The sequence below is a fragment of the Propithecus coquereli genome, unplaced genomic scaffold (assembly GCF_000956105.1).
Source record: "Propithecus coquereli isolate 6110/MARCELLA unplaced genomic scaffold, Pcoq_1.0 Scaffold129, whole genome shotgun sequence".
NCBI classification, from domain to species: domain Eukaryota; kingdom Metazoa; phylum Chordata; class Mammalia; order Primates; family Indriidae; genus Propithecus; species Propithecus coquereli.
Window position 1 is genome coordinate 5,717,113 of NW_012137080.1, and position 15,302 is coordinate 5,732,414.

At 50.6% G+C, this 15,302-nt stretch overlaps 1 protein-coding gene across 1 annotated transcript in view; it reads right to left on the reverse strand.

Annotated features, from left to right (window-relative positions):
* Positions 1-3,419: 3,419 nt before the first annotated feature.
* Positions 3,420-15,302, reverse strand: part of MIR205HG (MIR205 host gene) — a 167,955-nt gene continuing 156,072 nt past the window's right edge. Inside the window, 3 exon segments of the mRNA XM_012638334.1 lie at positions 3,420-3,508; positions 5,217-5,278; positions 6,288-6,415. Of these exon segments, the coding sequence (XP_012493788.1) occupies positions 3,420-3,508; positions 5,217-5,278; positions 6,288-6,415 (279 nt within the window).

Here is a 15,302-nt window from a genome sequence, read left to right on the forward strand (position 1 = left end):
GGTGGAGGGATTGTGGGGGGAGGGAGGGTGGGAGGCTATGACAAGACGCTCAGATGTTGCTTTTTGTCTCCAGACAAAGGGAATTTCTCACATTGCTTTTCTTCGATGCATAGGTGTCTCTCTCCAGAAAGCCTGGTCCGTTCTCTGCAATTTAGGAAGCTTTTATTTTCACTGGTGTTTGACTGGGGCTTTGCATCTCTGAGCTTGAGACTGGGGCTGCCATCTGCATGCCCTCCTTTTGCCTTAGAGCGTTCCTGACGGCCTCCCTTCCCTCCCTGGCCTCTCCTTTTTCTTCTAGGGTCTGACAGGAAAAGAGGCAAGGAAGGGACTGTTCCTTCTGCCCTGTGGGTTTCCTCAATATTCCCTGAAGCAGGGGTGGTCACAGCAGGCAGCCGTGGTGGCCGTGACACTAGCTAATCCTCACACCAACATGAACCTACTTCATCCGTGTTATTAACATGACGGTGGCAGAAATACTTGCTCCCCCTTCTCAGATAAGATTATCATTTGCTTCTCCTGCGAGGAAGAGGACAAGGGGATTGGATCCACTGACAAAATTTTAGTAACTGGAGCATTTAAATTCCAAAATCAATCTCTCATCCTTTGCTGGTGGTTGGTTCCTTGCCTGTCATCAGTCCTGTTTTCCTCCCTCCCTCCCTTCTCCCTTTCTTTTTGAGGATCACACACAGGTTGGGGAGGCTGCTCTGAAGCCGCATGATTCTCTCAGAAGTTGGCAGCTGCACTGGGGCTCTCTGTCCCTCATCATAGGTCACCCCAGCAGACCGTGGGCACTTACCCCAGATCTAAGGTGTCTAAATAGATGTAGTGCTCTAAGTTGTCTGCAAAACGGTGCCCTGATTGTGGGTTATTCTGTGATTGAAGCTTCACCCAGAGATCTGCTGAGAATGCCAATGGGACATTTTCATTTAGCATCAGCTTTAGAAGCTTCAGTGTGGGCTATTTCCCCCATAAAGGACCTCGATAACAAAGACCAGAACACAGTCTTGTGGGAGTTGGTAGCTTCTGTGCCCACTGCCTCATTATATGCGTGGCTTTTAATATTCCGAGAGCCATTGCCAATACGCATTTCCTTGTGTACTGGGAAACCGGAGCCCGGATGCGATGCATTATTGATAGGATTGTAATTTACTCCTCTTGGGTTGTATCTATAGTGTATACCATTAGCACAAAATATTAAATTACCAGTGGTGGTATGTATTTGTCTATTCAGGTTTGGCTCGATGATATTTGCCTTTCGCCTCAATAAAAGATCATGAATTAGGAAAGCAGGGTAATATTATTTTTTTGTTGCTGTTGCAAGGGAATTTTGATGAAACCATTTTCTCTGTGTTGTGTTTTTGGCGAGCCACGCTTTGCAATGAAGACACGAGACACAAAAGAGTCGGGGTTGGACGGGGAAGATGGATGGGCAGCTCGCTCCAGCTCTCGGCACACATTGGCTTCCCTGGCAAGCTGCTCTGGGCCAGGCTCGGGGTTTCCTTTTTCTGCAAGGGGGAATAAACAACCTGTGCTGCATGGGTGGGAGGACGTGGGCAGCTCAGACCTGGGTGCAGAAACACAGAGCCCCGCGTCTCTGCTGTGAAGACAGCGTTTGCGTGGGATTTAAGCAGTGGGGGCACCCAACAGCGTGTAGGGTACAACCTTTTGTCCTCACGGCATTGTGCCCTGGGTGGTGTTTCGAAGTCCACCCTCTGGTCACCACTGTGGGCCATTTGGGCTCCTGCCCCTACCTGAGGCAAGTGCCACACAACTACACATGCACTTATTTCTTTTAAAAGATCCGGGGTCCCAGGGCCCCAGCCAAGCTGAAAATGGCAATGCCACATCAGGTCTGTTTTGTGCTCTGTTTGTTCTGAACTTGGGGCTTCTTTTAGAACCTCAAATAGGAGGTGTTTGCTGGCTAATTAGCTTGATGTTCTGACTGCCACCAACCCCTAGTCAGATTAGCTGTATAATTTTTTAGGAGTAATCATGTTTTTAAAATGCCTATGGCTTGACCTCCTCACAATGAAGGGATGGGGGTGAGAGGGACTAGGTTTTAAATTCCTATTAACTTGTGCAGAAAGAGACTTTGGAGGAATGCTTTCTCCTCTTAGTTCCTGCTGTCCCTCTGGGGCCCTTTATTCCTCAGGGCCAATCCCAGGGAGGGGCTGGGGGCAGGGGAGGAGGCCCCCATCCCACCCTCCCATGTCTCAAAGGTCACTGGCTAGGGCACAGGGCTTGGCTACTCAAGTGACAGGTATCCATCTACAAAGCTGGAATCTCCTTATAGTGGGCCCCTAAGAAAACACCACTCAGTAGAGGGGAGCTGTTGAGTTTTGCTGCCTGGGGCACATTCTGGAGGTGAAAACCGGTTTTTCTGAAGACATGTCAGAGCCAGGCTTTGTTCAGAGTTTGCCTCTTTAAGCCAGACTGGCTCCTTAAAGGAGACCCCTTTATCTGAGGAAAGGGGAAATTCAAAAAAAAGGCTTGGGCTTGGCATCTCCTTCATAACCAGGTTGGACTTCCTTTGGACTCACGGGCTATTTTTGTTCCACACCTTCTCCTTCTCTAAAGGAGAGACCTGGAATAAAAAAACAAAAAAGCAAAACAACACACACACACACACACAGAATTGTAAAGCCAATGAAATCAGTGCTAAATCTATCAAAGCAAATCATAGACCCTGACGGCTGAGAAGTATTATTTGTGTTTTTCCTCCCAGATTTCTGAGCCTGGTGTTTTTAAGCATGTGTCTTAGGGGAGAAGAGACCCGTATAAAGGCAATTATAATTGGTGAATGATTAATGTTGGATCTGACATTTTTATGTGTCAAATATGTTTAACTGCATTAACCTTTGCAGAATTTATACCCATAGTATGAGCTATATCTTGTATAGCATGTGAAATATCTGCAATCTGCCTGCACTTAAATCTTATTTACATTTATTTTATTACAATATAAAAAATCTTAATAGAGTTTTTTACCCCATTCTGCAGGTCCTGCTTGCTCTGTGGGGAGTCTGAGGGCAACAGGGTTCCTTGCAGATTGCAGATAGAGTCCCAGCCACCTGCCCAGGGACCCCAAGGAAGGAGGAAGCCAGTGCTGGATTCTTCTAGTTCATGTCTCAGTTTTAGCCCAAAGGGGAGGCGGCTCAGAAGGCCGAGAGTTGGTATCCAACAGCATGAATCACAGAGGCAGAGAGGCTTTTCAGTAGACAGGCAAATTTTAATTTTTTAATTTTTACAAGTTACACAAAATGCACATTTGCATAGCATTGATTTTAGAAAAGAGAGACGGAGTGGTTCCCATCTGTGATGCTTTTTCCAATCTGCCCATCGCCCGTCCCCTCTGCGGAAGGAGGTGCACTCCAGGTGTCTCCTTCACCGACCACATTTCTCCCTGGGTGTTTCTGTTTCTAGGTCAGAATCACTCTTGCTGCTGCTGCTGCTGCAGTAGCACCGTCGTTGTCAGCTCCATGCCTCCTGAACTTCACTCCACTGAAATCTGGTTGGGTATGAGACAGACTCCGGTGGAATGAAGGACAAGAGAAGCCCATGGATTATCTGGGGATCTTTTGCTCAGAGGGTAGGGACGCATGCCAACCCCGGCTTCTGCACACTGGGTTATTGCCCGGCCAAAGGCCTTCAGCATCCTTGAATCACAGACTTGGGAGATGTCAAGGACCTGGGTACTCAGACCCCTCCCCAAGGACCACATCATCCAGAGAGGCCGTGGAGAGCCAGCGCATCCAGACATCCTTGCCGTGTCAACTGCACAGACAGACAGCGCTGAGTGGTGGAGACGGGTCTGCAGGGCTGGGGTCGCTTGGCTGTTTCTCACCCTCAAGTCAGCCATCACGGACAAGTCCCTGGGGACCCTCCTCTGTGATTACCTAGTTGGGATGCTGGTCATCCTCTCCCTTCGCCTGTGTCCCACTGTATGTGCCATAACTGCGTTCGGTGTGGTTGCTCCTGTCCAGAGAAGGTAGGGGAAGGCAGGTTTCTGCAATTGCTCTGAAAAATTCAGCTACTCTGAGCTTGCTTGCCAACGTGGCAGAATGCAGCCGTACAGGCGTTTCTCTCCAAAAGGCACTGTCCAAGGAGCAGGAACGGCACTTTGCAGGCCTGTTCGCAAGTGCGAAATGAGGAAAAGGTGGGTGAGGAGCTCAGGAAGGACCAGAGATCCCGGCTGGAGCCAGGCCCATTCATGGGGGCAAGTGGACAGAGGAGACTGAGACTTCTTGGCCTCGCTCTTGTAGACTTATCTAGGAAGGCCAGTCTCCGAAGGCCCCACATCCCTCCCCAGATCTGCTTGTAAATGCCGCAACTTCTCTGTTGGGCATGGGGCTGGGGGACGTGGGGAGGAAGAAGGAGAGATAACAAGGCTTTCAGAGACTGAGCTAAACAGGGAGGATGCAAACTGCCTGAGAGCTTTCTGCTCTCTCTTCAAAGAAATGCCCATCAGCATAGTTGCTGCTCTGGCCTCTTCCTTGTTGTGTTCAGACATGTCTGTGGCTCAGTGTAAGCCCCATAAAAGGCTGTTCTCAGCACCAACATGCAGACTGGGTGGGTTAGGGCAGATCCACCTTGTTGTTTGGAACACTTTCTTCCTGGGGCTTGTTCTGACCCGATGCAGGGAGGCAGTGTCTCACAGTGTGACTCCTCCTCCTGCATCCGGCCTCCTGGGCACTGGGCCTCACTGTAAAAGCCCTTAAACATGGGTTTAGGGGTTTCTAGCTAGTGCCGAGGAAGACTCCCACCTTTCTTTGTCTGGGATCTTTGTCAGGGGGAGCACAGGGCATGTTGGGAGGCAAGGATCTGGGTAATGGGAGGAAGACTGGTCCATGCTCTCCTGTTCAGTCTGCTTTATAAATACAATTCTCAATACTGAGAGAGAAATGCGCCCTGTTTGTGAGTCATCTAGACTAGATAATTCTCCTGCGCTGCCTTTGACCCATTTCTCAGTCAAAGGGAGGAAAGAGGCCAGTCTGTTGACTCTGATAAATAAATGATGGCAGGAGACGGTGGGAGGAAACCGTGCTGAGATGGCAGGATTCTTTGCCTCCTCATTAGATTGCAGCTCAACTTGGACACCAAATGGGTCAAGTCTTCTCCCTCCAGACCCTCTTTCCCCGACTCTTACCCTCCCAACGTGTCTGCTCCACCAGATCCTTCATTCAATTCCTCACTCTGGAGTGTGCAGAGAGCCTCACTCCCATATAGGGTCCTTACCCTCCAGGGTGGACACTTGAGAGATGACAATGTCTGTTGAAGACTCGCAAATGGGAAGTAGCATTGATGTCAGAGAGCCCAGAAAAGGCAGGCCCTTCCTGTCCCACTCTCCCCTTGCCCTGCAGAAAGCAGCTACTATAAGGCAGAGACAAAAAAAGCACGAGCCAGAACCAGTCTCAGGAGACTTGACTCACTCTAGACCCAGAGTTCAAGATTCTTCTGCCCACCAGGCCTTTGCCAGCTTAATCCCCCAATGGCCTTCACCTTGGCTGCTGCAGTGTCGGAGTTGGTCAGAGAACAAGCCATGCCTGCACTTGGCTGTAGAGTGGGTTCATCCAGTGGCTGTTCTCCTGCCCCAACTGCCCTCAGGACTATGCCCCCAACGTCTTTCTAATAAAACCAACTTGAACATGAGAACCAAAGAATGGAACCAGGACCTGGATTTCCCAATATAGCTGCACCCTGCACCCCAAGACTGAGAAACCATCACCCCCCTGTTCCTCTAGTTGAGTAAGTCTCCATGAAACTAGACAGAGCTGCAATCTTGGTACTTAACTGCTCGGTACTCTCCTTACCACCCCAGTGCCCATTATCAGCGAGATTTACTGCCTGGGGTCACTGGAAATGCTCAAGAAAACACAAAAGTGGCTGAGGATTGGGTGAAAACCAGCAGGTTGAGCTATTTAACCTAGGAGGAAGTTGATGATTGACTTCCAGTGAATGTGGCTCTTCCCACTCTTCTCTCCCTGCCCAATGAGACCCCTGATCTAGCCACTCGGCTTTGATTTTCCAAAGCCCCCCCAAATCCAGAGATTTCAGACTCACCTGTAAATATGAGTGTCTGTGCCTTCAGAGAGCAGAGCTCAGCTTTGAGTTTGATTCAAAATAATAAACTGGGTTTTGTCATAAGATAATGCAGAACAAAGAGATGGTTAGAGAGTGAAGCGCATGAGAGCAAGGAAGGACATTTCAAGTCTTGGGAGGTTCTTTTGTCCCCACAGCTTGACGATAGAGAACAAGAGACGAGAAACACTGTGCACAGCAGAGCAGACCTGTGCAGGACAGAAGTGGCTCCTGCGGAAAGGTGGGGGCAGGTTCTGAATCATCCATTTCTCTCTTTCATAAAAAAGAATATGAAAGCAGAGGACAGTGGGATTGAAGGAGAGGTACATGAAGGTGGCTGGAAAGGAAAGAGTTTACAGAGTGCAGTTGAGGATTCAGCTGGATTTTCAGAATAGAGGTTGGTAACAGACAATAAAAGAGAGAGAAACTGGTTTTTCCAAGGCACGGGTGACGGAAGGAAGAGGGACTCAGCGCATTTCAAGGAGGTGGTACTAGTTTAGCTCTTTATTTATGCACCTCTCAGCAAAGCTTCAGGTTACCTGCTGAGCCCAACCAATGGAGAGAGGGCCTGGCTGCTGGCCCCACCTTGCAGAACCCACACCCCTGGGCCATCAGTGGAGAGGGCTTTCTGCACAGCTACCTTTACTTTCTTCTTGTTCTGTAAACACTAGGCCAGGCAGGGGAGGTCTCTGTCATCCTAGAGATGGAGAGACACTGCAGGTCATCTGAGCCTTGCACCCAAAGGCTCTGGCCTCCCACAGACCTAGGGAAGGGGGAGAGGGGAATGCTCAGATTTTATCTTGGCCCAAGGAGGCTGTGCAGGTGTGTGCATGTGTGCACGTGTGTGCATGCATGCATGTCCTTTTGAGCTTTTAGCCGTGACCTGGGTTCCTATCTCTACACAATGCACTTCAGGAATCCAGCAGGGATCGGCCAGCCTATCCTGGCAGAGCTGAGAAAGAGGCCTGAGGGTCAGAGCAGAGGCCCAGCCAGTGGCTTATCCTGGCATTTAGTACAAAGGAGTTTGCTGCAATGCTGTGAGAAGCCAGTGGTTTTTATAATCCAAAAGGTTTAGCAACCTGCTTCCCTTTCATTTATTTCTAGGGTGGGGAAAAGACCACATTGTATGAGGGGGAAGTTGGGAAGAAACAAAAGGAAATTGCGGAAGGAAGGGGCGAGCTCCTTAGAAACTTAGGAATGTTAAAGAGGTTGGTCCCCACACTTGGTTATTCTACCCCACCCCTTCACACCTGCTCAACCCAGACTCCTGCCTGCCCCCTCCCTGCCCGCTGCCCTCCCCCTTTCTGCTTCTCTCTCCTCACTTCTCCCTCCCAAGCACACATCTGGAGGGCAAGGGAAGTTGAAGTCTCCCCAAATGTGGCACATTCTGCCTGGGATCTTGGCCTGACTTCCCTTCGTTCCCAAGGTAAATCCCCAGGTGTGCGGCAAAAGTAGATTCCGCCCTTCCCCAGGGGTACTAAGAATCCAGTCTGTAGGACACCTTGGTGCGGTCCTGTCCTGCGGCCCTTCCTAGAACTGAACGCTGCCTGCTCAAAATCTCTTTAGAAATCGGCCAATCGGAACTTCTTACCAAATAGACTGGGGAACAGAGGTTTCCAAAGGTGAATTCTGTCTCGAGTTCACACAGCCAGCATAGGCTTGAGAGTCTACTTGACCTTGGTCTACGGACCACCGGTTGAGAGCTCTGTATGACAAACACTCCACCTGCCTCGCCCGGGTCTGGCAGGCCTGGCACCTGTCTGCACTGTGCTGCGCTCTCCCTGGAAGAAAAGGCTCCGTTGCAGAAGGGGAAAGACCAACAAAATACATTCCCTCGGACGAGGGGAGGGAGATACTCCATGCGATCAGTTTCTTGGGCCCAGGGGCTCCTCCCCCCGATTGCGGAGCACAGGGCTTCCCGCCAGCTGCACCAGGTGTGGCGCGGGCTCAGCGCTTCCCTTTCCCAGTGAGCGATGCCGAGAGGGAAGCAAAGTCCCCGGCCAAGAGGAGACACCCACTCTCGTGCGCTAGACTCTGGGGCCCTTTTCCCTCCTCCTCCCTCTCTCCCTTCCTTCCTGTGTTTCATTCATTCACGCATTCATTCACTCGCTGACTCCCTCACTCCATGAGCGTCCACCCTGCAGCAGGCGAGGACAGGGCGGTCGCCCTTCCGCGGCTCCCAGCCCAGGTGACATCGCGTGACTAGAAATGGAAACAGGCCGGGGAGGGAGACATGACGGATGCCGCCAAGGGAACTGTGAGATTGGGGCGGGTTCCGCAGAGGGTGGCATTTGAGCTGCATCTGAAAAGAGGACCGGGAGTGAATGAAGCCTTGAGCAAGGAGCTGTCCCAGGGCTCGGAGGGGCGAGGGCAGGGGTGCCGGGGAGACCGACGCTGGAGACGCGGAAGGGCGCCGCCCGGCGGCTTTGGCGACGGCGCAGGCTCCAGAAGTCCGAAGCGGGCGTGAGTGCAGCAGAACTGTGTTCCAGAAGCCAGGGGAGGGCTGGAGGCAGAGTGACTGACTGCCGAGGAATGGGACTGCCCCCAGGACGGGGGTGCAGGGGAGGAGGGATGAGGAGTAGCTAGGGCGGGAAATAAGCGTCAAGTCCTGCCGGTCACACTCTGTCCCTTCCAGGGCTCCTCTTTGACCTCGAAATTTGTTCAGAAAAATGGAATCACTCTATATCCAGCCGACACAGCAAAGGAAGACTGCCTGCCCTAAATTATTATTATTATTATTATTTTTCTTCCCTTCACTTTCACTCTCCACAGACCGGGAGGACGCTCTGTGGAATGGCGGGACACACGGGCTTGCGTGGAGGGTCTAGAGGGTGGGCAGGTGCATCAGGGTGGCTCTGCTGGAAGCCCCCTGTCCCCCGCGCCCCCCTCTGCCTGGCTCTTTGTCCCACAGTTGTCCTGAGAGGCAAAAGCCCAGATGTTCTCCCTTCCCCTCCATTTCTAGTTCCAAGCCTCTGCAAGGCGTTCTCCAGGCTCTCACAGGATGGCGCTGTGCTTGCCTGAGTGTGTTTGGGGGCAGAGAGGGGAGTGGACGGCGTAGGGTGGTTGGGGATAGGGTGGTTGAGGGCGGGCACAGAGCTTCCCCCCATCTCCATGGAAGAGCAGCCACTGTAACCATGGTCCATTCAAAGGTCTACACCCAAGTCAATAAATCAAGCCCAGGCCCCTTCCTCCCACCCGGAATACACCTCCCCTCCCACTTTGTGGTTTCCAGTACTCACCTTTTCTAATCTTGGGCTTCACTTTTTGTTTTCAGGTATTGTATGCCCCTTGACCCTCATTTCTCCTCCTCTTCAACATACGCAAGCCAGGGCTTCCCTATTGTTAGAAATCTGTGGTGCTCGCATGCATCTCTGGGTCCTGGAAAGGCTCTGCTCTTCCCTCTGCTCGAATCTCCAGCCCCACGTCTCACTGTCACATCTCGGGCTGTTGAGAAAACAGGTCAGATAAAATATTCCAAACGCTCCAAAGTGTTATAACACTTGATAAGCATGAGAGTTAGGTATAAGTCTCTCTTGACTAAATTCTGGTTATAAATTCATTAGGTTATAAGTCGCAAAATTCAACTTTTCAACTTCCCCTCCATGTCTCTTCCAGGGACACTGAAAGAGAAGCTACCAAGGGTTCAGAGCCTCCACTGCACAGCACTGGGAGTGGGCTGGCCTCTTGGGGGTGGGACAGGAAGGACAGTTGTTGCAGGGAGGCAGTGCATCCCCAGAAAGCAGCTGAGGACATCGGGGCCCACCACCTGAAGGGGTGGGGTGCCCTTTATTTTTTTATTTTTTTGGAGACAGAGTCTGACCCGTTGCCCAGACTAGAGTGCAGTGGCATCATCATAGCTCAGTGCAACCTCAAACTCCTGGGCTCAAGCGATCCTTCTGCCTCAGCCTCCCAAGTAGCTGGCACTACAGGCATGCACCACCATGCCTGGCTAATTTTTCTATGTTTTGTGGAGATGGGGTCTTGCTATGTTGTTCAGGCTGGTCTCAAACTCTTGGCCTCAAGCGATCCTCCTGCCTCAGCCTCCAAAGTGCTAGTATTACAGGTGTGAGCCTCTGTGCCTGGCTGGGGGTTGCCTTTTAGGCTGCCTGCAGACTGGAGCTTCATCACCAGCTTTCTGCTGATCCCAAGTTTCCAGTTCTGCTGCATGTACTGAGGAGCTGAGAGGACCTCTCTTTGATATATTTTTTACTTAGGGCACAGAGTTGAGGGGTATGCACACGATTTCTTCTGCCATTGGCTAAGTTCTTCGTTTTGACTCAGAAAGGAACTGCGCAAATGTAGAGTAGGAAGGTGTGATTTAGGAACAAAATAAATAGAAAAAAACCCTGTTATGGTTTGAGCTTATAGTAAGCTTCATGGGACTCAGTGATGTGATATGGCTGTCTAAGGAGCAAATTCTCTCTTTGGTTGCATTATTTAGAAATAGGAGACAGAAAATAAGGGAGGTGATAGTCCTACTCTACCCTGTACTGATCAGACTATACCTGGTATTTACATTCAACTGTGGGCTTCACATTTTAGGAGGGGTCAATACAAATCTGAAATGAGAAAAAAGTGAGCAAGATGGTGCACGGGCTTGGAAATAGGTCACCTTGAGGAGGGGATTAGGAAACGGGGTGTTTAATCTAGAGAAGTGATGACTGGGGCATGTAGGAGGGTGGAAAATGACCGCTATTTTCAAGTACGCAAAGATAGGCCATGTAGAAGAGATTTGTGTTCATTCCTTGTGGTCCCAGAGGGTAGAACTAGGAATAATTTCCTTTTGTATCTCCAGTTCCCCACAGATGCACCTTTTTAGAAATGGGCCATGGAGGACATAGGCAGGCAACATAAACAAACCCTGGTGATGCTGGAGTTGATACAGCCTAAAAGAGAGGCGAAGTCTCTACCTAAGGAATAAGTACAAGGACCAGGAAGCAAGGTCAGCTCCTACCCCCAGACCGTGCATGCTCCCACCGGGTAGTGAAGAACACCTGTCTGAACAGGTGGGGCCAAAGACCTAAACCTAAGTCAAGAAATCAAGTCCAGGCCCCTTCCTCCCACCTTGAATACACCTCCCCTCCCACTTCATTGTATCTCTTTAGCTGACTTGCTCAGGTTAAGTGTTGTGCAGCCTGAAGTTAAGTTTTGGGTTGTTCTTCGATAGCCAGGCCTCTGTAAATGGACTGTTTCCTGAAGCCGCACCCCTACCCTGCACACAACCTCTGTGATCTGTGCATTTTGCTACAGCACATCCTCTTGCAGTTACTGAATTCTAGTCTTTCTCTTTTACTGGACTGTGAGCTTCTGAAAAGAGAAGAAGGCCCTGTAGTCCTAGCACCTAGAAGTTCCTGGCACACAGTAGGTGCTCAGTAAATATTTGTTGAATGAGTAAAAGTGAGGAGAGGCCTGATCGAGGAGGTCTGAGCCTCTGTTGCTGGGGAGACTTGGGGTCTGGGTTTAAGGACCCCTCCCTTCACTTCCTTTGTTGCTCTCCACTCCAATACGGATCGGAACCTATCCCAGATTTTCAGGAGCTGCCACCTGATGTGTTGTTGCTCTTGGGGACCTGACAGCTGGGTGCCCACCCCCCTATTTCTGGGGAGGGGCTGGAGGCCCCCATTTCCTGAGATGGGCTTGTTCTCTGGAGAGTGCAGAGAGAGAGAGGCAGGTTCAAGCCTGCTCTGTGTACATTCTCCTCTCCCTGGCCCCCCTTTCCCCAGGCCTAACCCAGTCCTCCCAGCGCCTCTCCTCTCCTCCCCCTGCTGAAGACAGAGGAGGGAGCCCAGGGGACATTACAGCACTTGAAAGCAAAGTCATTTTGTCTTTAGCTCTGCCACTCTGGCCAGTCCCTGCATTTATCAGTGCCTATAAAGCACCACAAATGATCTCTCCAAGTTGCCTACAGGCCTTGCGGGACTGGGGGACTTCCATCTCCACTGAGAATGCTTCTTTGGGTTTTCATCTTTCTAAATTCACATCCAAATACTACCTTAGGAAAGCAGAGGGGTGGGGGAGCATTCTTAACAGAAGAGGCTTTGATGCGCCGAAGCAATTCCTGTTATTAAATACCAAGAGGGAGACTCAGAAACACTGAGCTAGAGACAGTTTGCACCTTCAGTCCTTGACTCGGGACTCTCGTGATCTGGAGAATTGGATTAGAAAAGTTTGGAAAATTAAAGCCTGTGAAGAATACGGAAGATGTCATTTGTTAATTCATATCTTCACTTAATATTTCATGAGTGCCTTCTACCTTTGAACAAAATCTTTCCAGTGGTAGTGGTGAGGGAGCCACCTCGGGGACGTGTGCTGCAACAGGGACATGTGTAGTCCCTGCGGCAGCTCTGTAGGAGCTGGGAAGGAGGAGCCTCTACCCCTGTCCTGTAGCTCAGGAGGGCTTCAGGGAGGAGGTGCCACTCAACTGAACGCTGAGATGTAAGAGGAAGTGTGTCATCTGGAGAAAAGAGAGAATGTAATGTGGAGACTTCTTTGGGGCAGGAGGGCTGAGCAGGGATGGGTAGGGTTGACTTCTTCCTAAGTGAAAGGTTAAAAAAATGCAAGCTTCATTCTGGGTCACCGGGCAAATGCTGATTTACCACCTGGGGGGTCTGGAGTTAGGGATGCAAGCAAGGGATTGGAGGAGTGAGTCCACTTTGCCTAGGAGGAAAAAACCTAAGCCAAACCCTTCCTCATGCGAGATGGGTCTCCGCAGGTAATCAAGTTTGGCAATCTCCGTTGGCTGCCTCCCTGCCTTTTTTGTATGTTTCATGAGCTGCCAGTTAGAGTTTGCTAAATAAAGAGGGAAAATTGGCAGGAGAGGGGCAAGTTTTAATGGAGAGAAAATGACCACTGAGCTGGTAAAGGGAGACAGGCAGGCCGTGAGGCCACCAGGCTCAGCACGAGGGAAGGCTGGTGTGCTCATGCACATGTGTGTGTGTTTCTGTGTGTTCATACAGGCACCCATGTGTGCATGCAACTAGTTTCAAGTTAATTGTAACGCCAGAGTGTTTTAGCCTGGCTTGCCTTATCGTCAAAGAAGGGAGATTATGTGGGCAAAATGGATGAGGTAGGAAAAGAAGGGGAGGGTCGAATGGTTGGAAAACATTTCTGTGCAAGTTTCCTAACAAACACGTGGTGAGCTGCTCCAGGGGGAAGCTAAGCCAAGTTTGGGCCTCTCTTCTCATACCTGCAACCCTTAGACAAAACAATTACAAACCAGATCTTCAGCTGTAGAATCGTTTGGGGGCTCAGCACACACAGGTCTCTGCTCTCAGAACACGCTCGCGGGTGCCAGCTCATCCATCTTGCCCGAGTCCCAGAGAGGCGAGCTTTCGTGCTGAGCTCAGCAGTTCTGAGCAGTAGAGCAATAAAGCGGCCGAGGAGCCCTGTCACTGCAGTGGAATGGGGTGATCCTCCAATCTAATAAGCAGGAACATGCAGCAGGACTGGAGCAAATTGTTTGCAGGTGATGAGATTGCCACTCTCTCCCGGGCCAGGAGAGAAGCTCGTGAGGGGTTGGGGTTTGGGATACTGGACTAGGTGGTAGAGCAAGGCAGGGCTGGCTGAAAGAGGGCCTGGCTTCAGCCTTCACATTGATATTTGCTTTCTGGAGGCCGGGAGGACCTTTGGCCTAAATCTATTTAGTGTCGTTTGACACTTAGAGTGGGGAGGAGCCAGGGAAGGGGCTCTCATCATTCTTACTGAACTGGAATGATCACGGTGTTGGGCGGCGAGACTCCTCTGGGGTCAGGGGTGATGGAGAGGAAAAGAGATTTAGAGACAACAGACTTAGGCTTGAGCCCAAACTCCATCAATTGCTAATTGTGCGATTTTGCCATCACGTGGACTCCAGCACTCTGTTTCCTCATCTGTCAAAGGGCCATAGTCTTAATGCCTGGATGACGTGTGGGAACATTCCCCCAAAACTATGTTGCGAATGTTTATCACACCTGAGATTCCAAAATGTTAAAATGCAGAATTTTAATGCAGGAGCTGCTAGGTGTAGCTGGTGTCTGGGTTCAGCGTTGGGTGCTGCGGCCCTGGTTGGCATTCTCTAATTTTTCTTAGCCCAACCAAGGAGCAGACTGTAGCTCACTAATACCTGGTGAGAGCCAATTGTTAAAATTTCGGGAAATAGCTTGCTGTCTGATTAGCAAACATGTTGGTAGCTTGAAAGCAACCCTGGTGGAAATGCTTATACTATGCAACAAACCAGGGTGTTCCTGAGAGCCAGTTGTAAGACATTTACCAGCACGACTGACCCCACCTTCCCCCTCCACTGGTTTTCCACGTTGTGTGACATGCCCAGGCTTCCCTACAGCCACCTTGCTGGCCGCTGCTTTGCCCCTCAATGACACCCAGCATGGGATTGCTGCTGGCCCTGGAGGGCCTCTGGTTCTAGCCCCACAACCCAAACTCCACTCTCCCAGGGCTGCCTTCCGTTCCCCAGAGATACCCTTAGTCCACGTGTTTCTTCGCTCTGTGCTTTTGCTTACACTCTTCCCTCCACCCAGAACGTTCATCCGAAAGCCTACCCAGTCCTGAAGCCTTCTCCCCGCCCTCTCCTGATCTCTGCCCACACTCCTCCCGCAAGCCTCCCTCCCCACCTGCTGGCTGCTGCGTGCTCTCTGCTGCCTGCAGAGGCGGCCGGAGTCCACCACCATGCCTCAGTGCCCCTCCTGCAGTTATTCTGCCAGGGTCTTCCTCATACTTCACTCCTGCAATCCTCACAGCACAGACTTCTTACAGACGAGCAAATAGAGGGTGAATAACTAGCATGAGAGGACATAACCTGTAAGAGTTAGCGTCTCCATTTGGAAACAGGTTTTTCTAACTGCTCAGGCCAGGGTCTTCCCACCCTTTCCCATTCAGATTCTCAGCCGTTTCTCTCTTCCCCACAGAACCCAGCATGATGCCTTGCACAACATCAGGGTTTAATACCTGCTTGATGAATTGACTAAAATTTCCCTTCCTTTCAGTCACGTATACTGTAACAAGAATGAGATGGGGATTAGGGAGGAATTACAGCGTGATATTACTGCTATAAAATCAACCCTGTTCTCAGGCAAGCCCTGGGAACATACAACCCCAGCAGGCATTACGCTAGGTGTTCCCTTCCGAAACCTTGAGTTTTTATAAAGGCGGTCAAGAAAAATTAAACAGAAGAATGGACATATTCATGGACTTTTAACCAAAGAATATTATTGAAAAAAATTTGCAGTTGT